The sequence below is a fragment of the Phaenicophaeus curvirostris genome, chromosome 2 (genome assembly GCF_032191515.1).
Source record: "Phaenicophaeus curvirostris isolate KB17595 chromosome 2, BPBGC_Pcur_1.0, whole genome shotgun sequence".
NCBI lineage: Eukaryota > Metazoa > Chordata > Aves > Cuculiformes > Cuculidae > Phaenicophaeus > Phaenicophaeus curvirostris.
Window position 1 is genome coordinate 104633224 of NC_091393.1, and position 14992 is coordinate 104648215.

Genomic DNA, 14992 nt, shown 5'->3' on the forward strand with positions numbered 1-14992 from the left:
TAAATTAAATGTCCATGCTATAGATTCTTTCTATATAATTGTTTAAAACAATTTTCAGCTTTTTAAAAGTTTAAGTTTGGAGAAATTTGTTCTAAGAGATCCATTGAGCTTCACAAGTTCAGGAGACTGTTGCAACTGTCATGCAGTTAGGTGCCTGCTGCAGAATTGTCTCCATGTTCCATGGGAAAGAGGGAGGAGGAAAACTTGCTTTTGTTATCTGTGTAGGTGGAATTTTAACAAGTCTAACTAAATTTTTTGTGGATAAATTTCCATTCTCCTGCTCTGTTCTGGTGGTGTGAAAGTAAAAGGCAAGTAAACAGATATAAGGTCAGTTTAAAAGAATTATGCTTACTATGTCAGGAAGTCAGTGGTGAGAGCATTTGAGTTTTCCAATGATTTGTTTAAATCCAGTTGATAAGAATTGGGGTTTTTTCTGTGTTTTTTTTTGTTTTACTATTCTGTTCAAAGCTGTTGAAAATGGACACACAGACATTGTAAAGTTTCTGATCCAACACGGAGCAAATGTTAAAGGACCTCATTCTTGGTCTGGATGGAATTCTTTGCACGAAGCTTCTTTTCAGGTATGTGTAAGTGTGTCATATCATTTCTCTGCAGGTGGTGTATTCCAAGTGATAATTTTTCTATTTCTTTGCCTTTTTTATTGGGTATTTTTTCATAACCTACCATAGCAGTCTTAATATTGTCCAGATGCTGGAGAGCTTGGAATGCACTGAAGTGTGTATATGAAACTACATGAGATGCTGATGTTGTGAAGCATAATTAAGTATTGTAGGTATTGCGTAGAGAGGGTTTGAGAAAAGAGTTCTGTTTAGTATCTCTTCATCAGTGAGAGATATGACCTGTTTACAGGATAGAAATATGTTGGCCTAATGGTTCTAATAAACTAGTTTCATTTCCAATTGTATGCATCATGTTAATAAGTAAATGTGAAAAAATTGACTTAAGCTAATCCTTTTCTGCCATTATTTTTTCAGTGCATCTTGAGAATATTTACTATATAGCTGGTTTTTTCTTATTTCTCGTTGGAGTGTGTGTGGGAAAATAGATTATGTCCATTCCCTGGTTTTTGGTTGGTTAAGAATAAAAATATTTATTTCAGGGATACACTGAGATAATGAAAATACTCCTGGAGAAAGGGGCAAGCAAGGAATGTAAGGATAACTTTGGAATTACACCTTTGTTTGTTGCTGCTCAGTATGGAAAGCTGGAGAGTTTGAGACTGCTCGTATCCCATGGTAATAGAGATCATTTGTTTATCTTCATTGCTTTAAAAGTTCAATCAGCCTGTCACCAGATACCATTTTAGTTCTCCTTTTGCATTTCATAAGTTCAAATTCTTGTGGTTTTAATGTAACTTTAGTTGCAGATGGGTATGCAAAACCATCTTAATTGTCTAAGTCTTGTTGCACTAATTCAGTGTAGCTTTCAGCAAGTGGTGGTAGGAGATAATGACGAAAAAAAGATTAATAGAAATATTGAGGATCATCAGGTTGTTCTAGAAACCCTCAATGGCACTGCATTAGTGGTCTGGTCTTGATGGTATTGCTCTTGTAATAGGATATTGCTCAGGCTAAGCGAAGATAACTCTGGTCATAATGGCAGCAACAGTTTCACTTTCATAATCAACAGGTTTTATGTGTCTAAGTGCATGTGTCTTTACAACCAAAATTAATTGTATAACTCTTAAACCTGAGACTACCATGACATGATGGGAGAAATCATAGTAACTGATCTGCCAACACCTAAGGAAGACTCTCAGAAAACAATTACAGTCAAAGTATTGCCTAGCCTCCTACCTTTCCCCCTGCATGCCTATTTCATGTTGTACTGATCTCTGATGGAGTTCATGTTAAGCACTGCCCTAGAAAATTAGCAACAAGCTAGTAAATGTTTGCTGTGGAAAACCTGTTGGGTTGTGAAGACACTGTGTGAAAGCCAATTACTGATGACCTTTGATATGATGTTTATTTTGTGTGGTGTACTGGTGATGTATTGGCTTTTTTTGTCAGGTGCGGAGGTAAACTGTCAAGCCAAGGACAAAGCCACCCCTCTGCTGATTGCTGCGCAGGAGGGCCACACCGAATGTGTGGAACTGCTGTTATCAAAAAGGGCAGATCCAAACCTCTACTGCAACAACGATAACTGGCAGTTACCTATTCATGCAGCAGCTCAAATGGGCCATAAAAGGTAGGTGATTAAAAAGAGATCCAGAAAGAAGATTCTGGTAATGAAGACCCACTCCAAAGAGGATATTCAGCTCTAAAAGAAAGGAAAATGAGTTCTCAATTTATGGTTTAGAATTTCTTATTGTTTTGGCATTTTAAATGTCTGCTAGTAGTCCCAGTGAAGCAAACAACCATTTTGAATTCAGCATCTAATCTTGGTGTGATCAATATCCTAATGTGTTTAGCGATGTTTCCCTAGTGCTGAATCGGATACCAATTCACTCAATAGCCATATTACTTTTACATTTTAAAATATAAATAATGATTGCATGTGATTTCTACATAAATTGAACAGCTCTTAATTGGAATTACAGTCCTGACCATTAAGTAGCAGAAGTAATCATATGCAAATAACTAATTTGCTGAACCAGCCAGAAAATTAAAGCCACAAAACAGTTCTTTTAACCCTTTCAGAAATGCATTTTGAGCTTTGCCCAATCTCAATGATATAAGTCGCTTTCATTGCAGAAAACTCAGAGGGAAAGGAAGTTCCCAGAGCAGCAGGCCATTGTAGGGGAGCATCTCTCAGGAACCCCGTGACTTGCACATGTGTGACAGCATTTAAAGTCAAACATAGTAACTGCAGAATTATTAGTAGATGCTTGATCGTAACCCCTAGCAAAAGGAAGTCAACAGCTGAGTTGTTATTAAAGTTTCCACATCAAATTGATGCCTTTTCTCAAACTGATGAAGAGAGCAGACTTGAGAAGCTAGTGAGGAATCTGGGTTTTGTTCATTTTCGCAGAAACAGAAGATGGGTTAGCAAAGTCTAGAAATGGTTAGCAGTACTAGAAATGTCTTTAAATCAAATGCTGCTATGTAACTGGTGACCTCTGAGCAGCACCAGCAAGTTGCAGGAGCGAAGGAGTCAGTGTTTGTCACTGGTCCTTGTTAGCTGGAAAGGACGTGGACCAGAGGTGTGAGCTATGAAGCAGAATGATTTTTGTGTTTCAGTATCTCAGTGAGATTTGCAACGCACACTTTCAGTTTGCTCCCAGATTTCTACGAAGCCTGGATTTAATGTGCAGAGTTACTCTATTGCTAAAGGGGTTGTTGAGTAATAGGAAATACCTGTCTCTGGTTCGGATTGAAATATTTATTGCCAGTCTAAATCCATGCCAGAGCACAATATTTGTTATGGTTCTATGTGTGACATGATAAAAGTTATTCTTTCATGCAAACTCAGTAGTGATAAAACAGGTAGGTTTTTCTGAAGCCGTAATGACCGTATGAAAAATCACCATACATTTGAAAAATAATGATTGCATGAGTTCACAAAATAAACAGTGTTTTTAAATATCTGCAGGATATTGGAGTTGCTGATACCAATTACTGATCGGATTTGTGACAAAGGTGAAGGCAAAGTGAGCCCTGTGTACTCAGCAGTTTATGGTGGTAATAAAGAATGTTTGGAAATGTTACTTAGAGAAGGATACAGTCCAGATGCTCAAGAGTGCCTTAAATTTGATTGCGTCTCTCCCATGTGTATGGTCTTCCAGAAAAAGTAAGTATACCTCTTATATTTTGAAACTATTTACAATTATATTGACCTTTAAATGTACAGTTTTCCTGCCTGCCTTCCTCATTTCTTCAGCTGATGGAGGTAAACTGTAGGTATACGAATGGTGTGCGCGGTTTGGATTGCGCGCACGAGCTGAAGAACCTTGCTGTAATCTCCAAGGGGAAGCTCAGCTCTTTGAAGAGGAGTCTCGTAAAGCATAGTTGCAGTGTTGGTGCTTTCAGAACATCCACGCGTCTCTGTCCTCTGGGAACGTGACTTGGTGGTGTAGTTGGATCAGAAGGACTTAAGTAGCCAGATTCTTTTCAGTGAGGATGAGTGGTTGGAAAAGTATTTTCCTTTTCTGTATGCCAGCCTCGTGCAAAAGGTCTAAAAGCCTTACTCCTAAGTGTATATATATGGAATGTCAACAGGGTGCTTTTCATGTTCTTATTGCTGATTTTTTTGCTTTAGTATTGAAGATTCCTCTTCCTTTTTTCATAGAGGAGTGGGCTGTTACTGTAAAAGATCTAGTTGTTGCTGTTCCCAGGCTCACCTAGTGCTCCTCCCAAACTAATTCAATGTATAAAATAACATTCCAAGGATTGAATAGTGGCAAGGCTCAAGCTGAGGTAGAACGTTAAAACTTGGTCACTTCTTGGCAGCTCTGACCTTTATATAGAGATGTAATGTCATTATGTTGTAGATTTTAATTGACACTGAGAGCAATTATCTGGTAACTGCTTTATGCCTTAAAACATCAGAGAAATTTCATGTAGTAGAGAATACATTTGAAAACTTCTTTTTATTTCCACTGATTGTTGTCTGTCCTTGAATGTTTTGCCAGAACCCTGGTTAGTTCACCCTTTGTAGACACACTTTCTCAGGAATACACGGCTAGCATGTTTCATTAAGGAAAATATCTGCATAAAGGCTTTTAAATGTTCTTAAAACAGATATTCTAACAGAATATTTCATGTAGATGGATCAAAATTCACTGCTTACGTGCTGCCACTTAAATGTATGAGGATTTGGTAGCAGTTAATTTTGTTCACCCCCATTAAAAAGCAGTTTATCCAGTAGATATGGTATTACAGCTCTTGGGGCTGGCTTGTATTTGGGAATCATGACTTCAGTTTTTCATTCCTGCTTCTTGTACTCCACATGTGACCTCCTCCGATTTCCTTTATGTAAGGAAGAAAAATCAAAATACACAACATTTTCATTTTATATTCCAGAAGTTTGTCATCTGCAAACCTTTTTAGACAAAATACTAACATTTGGAGGATATGCATCAGTGCCCTGAATTTTTTAAACAGTTGAGGCTTGTACACAGATAGGTAGAGGCTATTGGAGAAATTAGTTTTTACAAGAAATCCTGTTCCAATTAAAAATTATGGTCTCGACGAGATGTGCTCCCCCCGCCCTCCCACCCCCACCAGATAAAAAATCATAGAATCATAGAATAGTTTGGCTCAGAAGGGACCTTAAAGCCCATCCTGTTCCAGCCCCCCCGCCATAGGCAGGGACACCTCCCACCAGACCAGGCTGCCCAGGGCCTCATCCAACCTGGCCTTGAACACCTCCAGGGATGGGGCAGCCACAGCTTCCCTGGGCAACCTGTGCTAGTGCCTCACCATCCTCATGATGAAGAAATTCTTCCTTATATCTAGCCTAAATCTGCCCCTCTCCAGTTTATACCCATCGCCCCTAGTCCTATCACTACAAGCCTTTGTGAACAGTTCCTCCCCAGCTTTCTTGTAGCCCCTTCAGGTACTGGAAAGCTGCTGTAAGGTCTCCTTGGAGCCTTCTCTTCTCCAGGCTGTTGTAAGAATTAACTTGACTGGGACATAAGCTTTTCAGAACAAAAAGAACAAATGAGTTAAATGTAGGGACTGCATTCTCCCAAGCTAATTTTACAATACTGTTTAAACTGGTGCTTTCCAGAAAGAACTGTGGTCATTATGGTGTGCTGGGTTTGTCTTTGGGTTGAGGGGATTTTTGATAGAAGAAATTTGTGTTCTTGGAGGCAAGAAGTGAAATGGTAGATGCTTTCTGGAGAAATACTAACAGGTTGTTCTGTTCCTTGTGTGCTGTTCATAGGTTATTTTCTTTCATTGATATTTTCCTGAAATATGGGATCACCTTACTTGGGATTAATTTGGGATATTGCCTATTCCATGAAAAGTTTACTTTGTTCCAACGCTTCTTGAAGCTGGGCTGTTTACTGCCTTCTGGGGACCAGTTATTGGAGTTTGTACGTTACACAGTTAAAGTGCGTGAAGAGTACAAGGAGTGGCTGCCTTACCTGCTCTTGGCTGGTTTTAATCCAGTGAATTTAATGCACAGATTCTGGTAAGCAGATAACGTTGTATTGTTTACCTAAATATTGTATGCACATCTGCAGAGCTGTTGCCAGTGTTATTAAACACGCAGGACAGAATCTAAAGTGGTGAGGGTTATGGGAAGTCTGGAATAAATCATTCACAGGTAACGGCTGGATTCAGTAAAACAAATTTTTTAGGCAAAAAGACAGAATGGAGATTGCTTTGTCACTACCCTACGCATTGTTCCATGATTTTTGTATCAAACATCTCTTATTAGCCCCCAAATTTAGTTGAAAATTGAGTGTCTGGTAATATAAAAATGGTATAAAATAATATGGAATATGGTATAATGGGAAGAAGAAATACCGTGAAAGAGGTCAGGAGGGATGGGAAACAAATGTGAAGTGAAGCTGGGCCAAGGCTAGGAGGAGAGGAAACGGATGCTGATAGAGATTGGGCTTAACAAAATAATGGGGCAAAAATTCCAGAGTGTTGGGGTTTTTTTTTTTAAGTTTTTGCATATACAAATAACTCTGTTGATGTTTTATATCTAATCAGGCATACAGAGTGAAACTTGTATTTAAATTATGAAGTATTTGTATTTTCTTCTCTTTTTTTCTTGTCCATAGAGATGATGCTTAGACTTTACTACTGTACGTCTCAGCTGTTAACAACGTAGCTGAGGTGTATCAGCTCATGACATGCCTTACTTAACAGTATGAAAGGGGTAGGATTTTAAGGTTAAGTATTGATTTAGGTTTCAGATCCTGTTAAGACATCATGATTAAAATGTCACTGGTAGTTTTAAATGCATTCATTTATGACCCAGTGAGATTCTGTTAATCATCAGCATCATGGCTTTCTGGACAATAATTAGGAGCATATATGAAGCATGGTATACCTGTGCTTCTGTAGATCATATTTATTCACAGAAGACTAAGTGATTGCAGAAGTAAACGTGCAACAAGATTGCAGTTCGGCAACTGAACAAATCTCACTGTCCAGGTATTGCACATGTGGTGCTTTTTGTTGTTTTGTTACATAATCCACAGATACTTCTATGCCAATTACTTCCTTTGTTTAAATGTCCACTTTTTAAAGTAACTCTTGCCACATCATAATCCACAAAACTAATGTTTTTCTAAGTTTAACTTCAATATTAACTATTCCGTCCTGGAAGCTAACAGGAAGTTACACAGCAAATTACATTTATGCATATTGTTCATTAACTGTTGCTGGCTCATTGTGCAAAACAACTCTATAATCGATCATCAGCTGGTTAGTCTAGAGCACTGACAATTTTAATCGCCGGTGGGAAAAGAAAAATCACCATTCTTATAAAGAAAGGTAGGCAGTCAGCTCTCTCCTGTACGGTTTTCAGCGAATGCATGAAAGTTCAGTCAAATATGAAAAAAGAAATAATAAAAATTAGAAGGGACATAAAATACTTTTGACATGAATCTCTTGTAACAAACAAGTGTATTAAAAGTTTTTAGTCTGTTATTTTTGTATGTTTAGTGCATTTAGATTTCCATTCAGATGAAAACTCAGGGTTGTACCCATCTAGCAGAGAAGCTGTTCTGCAGAATTGCCTGGCTCATCATCATGTGTAATATCAAAGCAGTTGTTTTGCCTGCTGTTACTTAAACCTCCTTATAGACTTCATCTAGTTGAGCTATTGTTAGAAGTTCTTCGCACACGCTAAATAAAAGATTTGAAATGTAAATCATACGGCTTTCTGAATAGATACAAATGCAATCCCTGGTAGAAGGAGAGTTGGAAACACTTGCAGATTTTGTAGGGTTTCTTTTGGTTTAATAAGTAAGTATCTGAATATATGTGCATTTTTCCCTGGCTGTGGAGGTAATGCTCTGGTGACTTGACACCTTATTAAAATTAAGGTGGAAATGGAATAAGAAATTAGTGCAGAGGAGAATGCTGCCTGTTACCGAGGCATTTACATTTCAGAGCAGATACCTTTCTCTTACAGTATAAATTTTATAAAGAAAGAGAAAGATAAAATTACATTAGCAAAGGCTTGTGCTGTCAAAATTACTTTGAATTTCTCTTAATGTTTTTCTGCTTCTGGGCTTAGGACATAGGTTGTTAAGGGTTTGTTAGAAAAAAAGTAGAGTTTTCTCTGTGTTGTTTCCATCGTTGTATTTATGCTGTTGTGACAAATGATATTTTATGGGGGTGGGTTGTTACGCAGGATTTTCTCTGTGAGCGAGAGTGCCCTCAATTTCATCCTGGAGTTCACAGACTGGAAGAGGCTTCCTCCACACGTCCAGAGAGATCTCTCAGACTACAAAGAGAAGTTCACGTGGACTCCCAAGAGCCACTTTGGTAAGCGATACAGTTAGGGAAAAAAAGTCTCTGTGTATAGTCACCTGCCAGGCTGTAAGCGAGAAACAGCTCTGTGTGCAGAGGCGCGATGGCAAAGAAGGTTGAACAGTCCACAGACGTTGCTTGTCTGGAAACTGAGGAGAAGAAAGAGCAGCTACCCCAAACAAACTAACAAGCAAAACATATTTGAATGAATTTTATTCATTACATTGTTCAGATCACAGTTATGTTTCAAGTAGGTGTTCTCAGTCTAGGCTATCTTGTCCACTTTAAGTTTCCTCATGTGCTATAAAGTACAGGCAGGGTCTGTAAATTAGTGCTGTGCCTCTGTGAAGTGATTTGTTCAGCCTCTTGGGACATTTAAGGGACAATGATCAATATTGCTTGATTATGCTTTCTAGACAATATCCCAGTGATGTGACATTTTTTAATCTGATTTGTATCTGCAGTGAAGCGTCTCTCCTGTTCTGCAAGCGTTTGACAACAATGAAAATGCAAACTATATGAATCATCATATTTAATACCTGCAACTCTAGCTGTTGATTGTCACTCCTGTAATCAAAATGTGGTCAGCCAAAAAGATTGAGTAATTGGCTGTCTAAGAAAACACTCGTGCTCGCAGTGTTCAGCCTTCAGAAAAGCAGCTTTCCTGTACAGGTCAAGATGTCTTTGTTAGGGACTCATTTCAAAGCAAATTCTTCTTTAAAAGCAGCTGTAATAATTTTTTAAATATCTAAAATTATGTTGACGTTATTTAATAAGACTTTCTTTGGAATAGTTAATGCTAATTAAGATATTTTGTGAAATTTAGATTAAATTCTTTCTCTGTTTGCTTTGCTATTATCAAATATATTTGTGTTGTAATAGCATCCAGTGACCAAAGCCAAAGAGAAAGCGGAGACGAAAAAGCAACAGGGTAGAGGAAAGTTTTAAAGTGTTCAGCCAAGAGCAGTCAGGCCAAGCAGGCCGGGTGCTGTGCCAAGGCAGATTTCATAGAATCATACAATGGTTTGGGTTGGAAGAGACCTTTAAACGCTGTCCAGCCCACACAACCCCCTGGCAGAGGAAGCAGCATCATTAATCAGATGAGGTTGCTCAGAGCCCCATCCAAGCTCATCTTGATTGTTTCCAGGGATGGGACCTCCCTGGGCATCCTGCACCAGTGTTTCACCACCCTCATTGTAAAAAAATTTCTTCTTTATATTCAGGCTAGAACTACAAAATTTCCCTGTTTGAGGAATACCAGTTACTTGAACTGAAATAAGCTAGTCAAGTGAGCGAGCACAGGAAATAAAAAACAATGGGTTTGTACGAAGAAGTCCAAGAACTGGTGTTCATGCCTCCACCAGAAGGCTTGCAAACACATGGTCCTGTGGAGTTACATACCTGCCATGCTTACCCTTCTGTACTGGAACACAGAAATGACCAGTTCATAGATTCCTTGTGAAAATCAGTGGAAAAACCACTCTAGGAGAGTTTGGAGGTGCTGGAGTTCTGTACTGGGATATATTGAACCATAATATGCAAGTTTGTCTTTGAGCACATGCACATTTACAGATGCGTCTGTGTATCTTTTGGCACGGTGCTTGTCCTAAGTCAAGTTATTTAGCACTGTTAGAACATTTGGCATCATATGCCAACTGAGCCATGCTGTCATTTAATACTTATCTTTGAAGTATTTTACCTTGTGTTATTTTGTGGCTTGATTTATTTCTAGACTTAACTTTAAGCCTTGTAAAGCAGCATGGGCACCTCTGTCCCCAAGTGAGCAGCTGTTAGGCTGGTGAGATGAAACTTTCTGGTTAAGGATAAAATCATTCTTTAACATTTTGTTTCTAGAAGTTTAAGGTAACTTTTCTAGCACCTGTAGGGAACTTGCAAACACACTGATCCTAGAAGGCAAAAGCCCTTCACTTTGGAGAACTCTGCCTTGTTAGCTGCCAGAGACTGGGGGGATCCAGCTAACCTGGGTAATTGTAGGCAAATGATGGTGTCCCATGGTGTCCTGCTTACTTGAGTTTTTTAATTTTCCAGCCTCCATTCCTCCCCTCTCTCATCTTTGTCGTCTTGAGATCCGATCCATTTTAACAAGTGAACGTTTGCGATCAGACCGGTTTATCCGGGAACTGCCGTTGCCAACTTATCTCCAGGACTACCTTCTCTACTTAGATGTACTGCGTGCCGATGCTATTCTGGGAGCAGAGGATTATCTGGGGCAGAGAGAGGAGGGAGCTCCCTCTACCAGTCACTCCAGTGCTGAAGATGCGGAGAGGAGGGACCTAACGCCAGTGTGAGGTGAAGGCGCTGCCAGTGACTGAAGTGGCTGCAGATTTCATAATGGCAATTAGCAGGCACTGGAGAAGAGCTACTGTAAATAACTGTAGTAATAACTCTTTTCATGCTGTAGTTTTATACTATGCCTAGAAGTTTGTTACAAGTTCTGTGACTTACATTTTTAAGAAGTCTGTCATAGCTTTCTAAGTCTGTGAACATAATTCTGGTTCTGAAAGGAAATTTTTCACTCCTACAGAGTAAAATTAGCTTGTTCAATGAACATGGCTTATATCATGGTTGAAATCTATTTGGACAGACAGTGTTAGTAAACGCTTTATTCTAAGGACCACACATACCAAATAAAATTATCTGAAAGTCAAGGAACACAATATTGTATTATTGTTACAAGTTTATGTGTTGAGGACTGATCTAGCTGAACCAGAGACAGGAAGTTAATATAAGAAGGAAAACTCATTGCTGAAGGAACAGTGATTTTCTTTTTTTTCCTTTCCTTGGTTGTCTGTGTTTTGTGGAACATCGGAGTGGGAGGGTGGATTGGAGCCTGCGCCCAGTCCCTTGCCTTGCGTAGCCTGTGAGACAGGCACAAAATGTCCCCACAAGCTCACTGCCGTGACACTGTTGTACAAAAATCCCTCCTTCGATGAAGCCAAAAAGCAACCACCATCCCCATGGGGTGAGTGACAGGGCTGGGGCAGGGACACCATGGTGGAAAACAGCTGCATTCCTCACTCTGGGAAAGCCTTCGTCCTGCAGAGGTGAAGTGGGCACTGCCAGACTCACTGGTAGTAGATGCTGAAGGCATGGAGGATGTACAGGAAGGTCGTGATGAAGGCAAATAACTGCATGAGAGGAGGAAGAGCAAAAGTTGGGGTCAGCTGGGAATGTCTAATGCCATCAACTCTCAGTGTTCTTGACTCGAGGAAACCATCCAGCCTAGAACTCTCTCCAGCTTCAAAGAAGAGGCAAAGCCCCCCCATGTTTCCCAGACAGCAGCCATGAAAAGCTGTTTGTGATCTGCTGGACCCTGAGAAGCCCACGCAGGCTGCACAACACAACAGAGACAAGGAGCTGAAGCTCTGACCAGTGTGATGCTGCTGGGCTTGGAATGGCTCTGCTGGGGCTTTCATTGCTCTTGCAATGGAATTGGAATTGGGGGTGCTGTGACCTGCCTGGGGTTTTCTGGATTGACTCACCGATGCGGCGCAGTTGAGCTGGTAGTAAAGTGGCGATTTGGGGTGTAACTCAGAATTGATGGTTGCGTTGGCTTGCAAGACAGCAGCGCTCATGTACAGAATGGCTGTGGCACCATGGTACAGACTGTCCTGTAAAACAAAGGAGCAGAGAGGACTGATGCCTGCCTGGGACCATCCTCCTCTTATTTGCCCTAAGGATGAGGGCAAATAGACATCCTCTGCACATGTGAGTGCTCAAATGGGGCACACGCCCAGACAGGGGCTGGGACCGAACCCTCCTGCGTGCTCACACAGCACCCACGGCACAGCACGGCTTCCCTTGGCATTTCCAATCACAGCCAAAGCAGGAAAAAGGGTGGTTGTTTGCAGAAGGGCCGGCGGCTGGCTGGCTAACCCATCACCAACCACAGTGACCTTGCGGCCATCGTGCTGCTGCCAACGTCTGCCAGTGTCCCAGCCCCTCCTTACCAGCACTTTCCAGTTCTCGCTATTCTTGTGAAAGCCGAAGAGGTAGCTTATGAGGAGCAGCACGGAGATGAGGCAGGAGCTGAGGGACACGTACATCACCCATCCCTGCAGCAGGGGATAGGAGACGGAGGTAGCAGCAACAAGGATCCACACCCAGGTCCCACAGACCTGCCGGGGCAAACACAGGCATCTCCGATGAGCACAGGATGGGGAAAAGCCCCTTCTCCTCCCCCAGTCCCTCTTTGCCTCCTTCCTGGGCCAGCCCCAGCAGCCATGGGAAGCCCTGCATGTTCAGGTGGTGCAGATCAGCCTCCCGGAGTATCCCAGCACGGCAGCAGCATCGCAAGCTGACACGACTTTCCCTAAACACTTTTTGGAAACACATCAAAATGTTCCTTTCAGAAAGAAAAGTTTGCTGCTGTGTTCGACACAAGGAAACATCTTGCCCCAAGGGCTTTGATGGAGAAGCCAGAAAACATGCCTTTATCTGGGAAAGGCCAACGGATGTGTTGTATCTGCCCAGCCCTGCTTGCTTGTAAATTCTCCTGGGCTTGAAATCACGGCATGAGGAAGTCTCTTCCTGACTCCACACACCAGCCCAGAGTGAGTTGCTCTCTCTGGATCCACCTGAAATATTTACCAGGCACAAACAGCATGCGAGTTTTTCTGGATAAGCTCTCATCGCTCTGTGCCACTCCAGCTGTGGTGCATGAGATTCTCTCAGATGTGCAGCATGGAGCTGAGCCCACAGGTTGCCCACAGCAAAGCCCCCTCAGAGCGATTGTGCCGGTGGAGCGTGAGTGGTGTGGGTTGCCAGCACTGTGCAATGTCAAAGTACACTGGCAGTTATCTCAGCCAGTCAGACCAGATGCCCTCTGGACCCATAAAATTGAAAGATTCATGGAATGTCACACAGGACATCCAATTGCCTTCAAGGCATTGGAAAGACTTCATACAGGGAACGAAATTCTCTTGATATTTTAAGCCATTTCTACGCAATAACTGGAGCTGCTCCTGACCTGTAGGCATCAGCAGCTCTTCAGCTTCTCACAGCCCTACAGCAGCCAGCGACCCTCACATAAGGCTCCAAGATGGAGATGGAGCATATCTTGTCCTCAAGCTGTTCCAAACCAAAAACGCATCACAAAACCCACATTCAGTTAAGCTAAAGGAAAAGGCGTTATTTCCCATTATTATGTCTTCAGGATCATTTTGGGGGCTGCTCCCTGATTTTCTGGGGCTGTTAGCGGGGGCTGTTTGCTGTAACACAGCAAAGCTCAGCATACTCACTATTTCTGGTAGGATGAATGCGTAGGGGATGGTTTTGAAGACAGCGAGTCCAGAGGGCAAGGTGGGCTGCGTGGAGGCGACGGGGGAACTCGTTGAAGCCATCTCTTCTCAGCTGACACTACAAACGCTCTAGCTGAGCTCCGCTCGCATTTGCCTGCGCTGTGCCACTCCCGTGCGGGGTTTTAACCGACACACCCGTGGGGACGTAATCACAGAAACCAGCCCAGGCTGGCACCACACCGCTTCCTCTGGCTGTGGGAGCCCTCCGCAGCCCTCCAGTTATCACGGCTGGCCTCACACTCTGCTGCCAGCACTGGGACAGGAGAACAACGGAACCCGAGCCCTGTCACCTGCACACAATTAATTCATGGTCTTTAATGAGAAGGAAAATGGGAAAAAAACCTACACCACACCGGGGCAGAAGCATTTCCTGCAATCAATTTTTGTCCTTACCATATTTTCAAGCCTGAAATATTTTCACTTCCACTGTTACTGCTTCCTCCCCTTTCTGTTCAGGTTTCTGCTCCGTGTTCACATCAAGAGTCCCCCACACCCACCAGGCATGTCCAGCCTTCAAACACTTGCAGCCAAGCGTGTTTTACAGGCAATGCACTGGTAAAAGACAGGAGGGTTTGCTTGTGTGCTCTGGAAGTGCCCAGAAAGGTCTAATGGGCAGCTACAATTTCTAGTTCCCAGCAGGTGCACTTTGGATTCAACACGCGTATGATTTTTTTTTTCCAGAGAACTCTGCCTCACCTCATTGCCCACCAATAACTGGTGGGATGAAAGACTGAAGGTGGCATGTCTGCCTCATGATCAAGTGAAGTCACTCTGTCCTCTCTAGCTCGGGCAATACTCTGCAGCAGGCGCAGGACAACTTCCTAGGAAGATATTGTATCTCTCTATTAGGAGAGCCAAGTGATGCCCTAGGAATTTAGCTTCCGTGCCAAGCTCTTGCACAATACAGAGCAAAGATCAAAGCTGTGATGTTTCTTACTGCTGAGCCTCTCCCAGGGCAGGGGGAAGTGCTTTGTGACATTTCTGGAGGCTCTGGATTTCAAATGCTGTCAGGGCTCCATGCAGCATGATTTGGAAGATCTTATAGCATTTCATAACTGACAGAATCAATGCCTAGCTTGGACTTAACCCTGTGACTCTGTGCCCACCTCTTTCCATGGACACGGTGGCAAAGCGCCCGTCAACCTGCAGAAAGCATCCAGACACGCCAGCACAAAAGAGAAATGGGATTGATCATTTCCCACTGGGAGCGGGCAGCACACAGGGCCTGTGGTTACAAAGCGCTCAGGGCAAAGCAACCTTTAACACTCT

General features: G+C 42.2%; 2 protein-coding genes across 2 annotated transcripts in view; one reads left to right on the forward strand and one right to left on the reverse strand.

Annotated features, from left to right (window-relative positions):
- Positions 1–11071, forward strand: part of ASB3 (ankyrin repeat and SOCS box containing 3) — a 34190-nt gene extending 23119 nt beyond the window's left edge. Inside the window, exons 4-10 of the mRNA XM_069850273.1 lie at positions 469–581; positions 1121–1256; positions 2031–2208; positions 3553–3750; positions 5848–6099; positions 8284–8417; positions 10452–11071. Coding sequence (XP_069706374.1) covers positions 469–581; positions 1121–1256; positions 2031–2208; positions 3553–3750; positions 5848–6099; positions 8284–8417; positions 10452–10711 — 1271 coding nt within the window. The 3' untranslated portion in view covers positions 10712–11071. The remainder of the gene's footprint in view (positions 1–468; positions 582–1120; positions 1257–2030; positions 2209–3552; positions 3751–5847; positions 6100–8283; positions 8418–10451) is intronic.
- MALL (mal, T cell differentiation protein like) lies at positions 10999–14819 on the reverse strand. The gene is made up of 4 exons (XM_069850274.1): positions 13664–14819; positions 12374–12541; positions 11906–12034; positions 10999–11551 (listed from the first exon to the last, which is right to left on the reverse strand). Exons 1-4 carry the CDS (start codon positions 13763–13765, stop codon positions 11489–11491), a joined length of 462 nt encoding a protein of 153 aa, XP_069706375.1. The 5' UTR covers positions 13766–14819; the 3' UTR covers positions 10999–11488.
- Between the last annotated feature and the right edge of the window lie 173 nt (positions 14820–14992).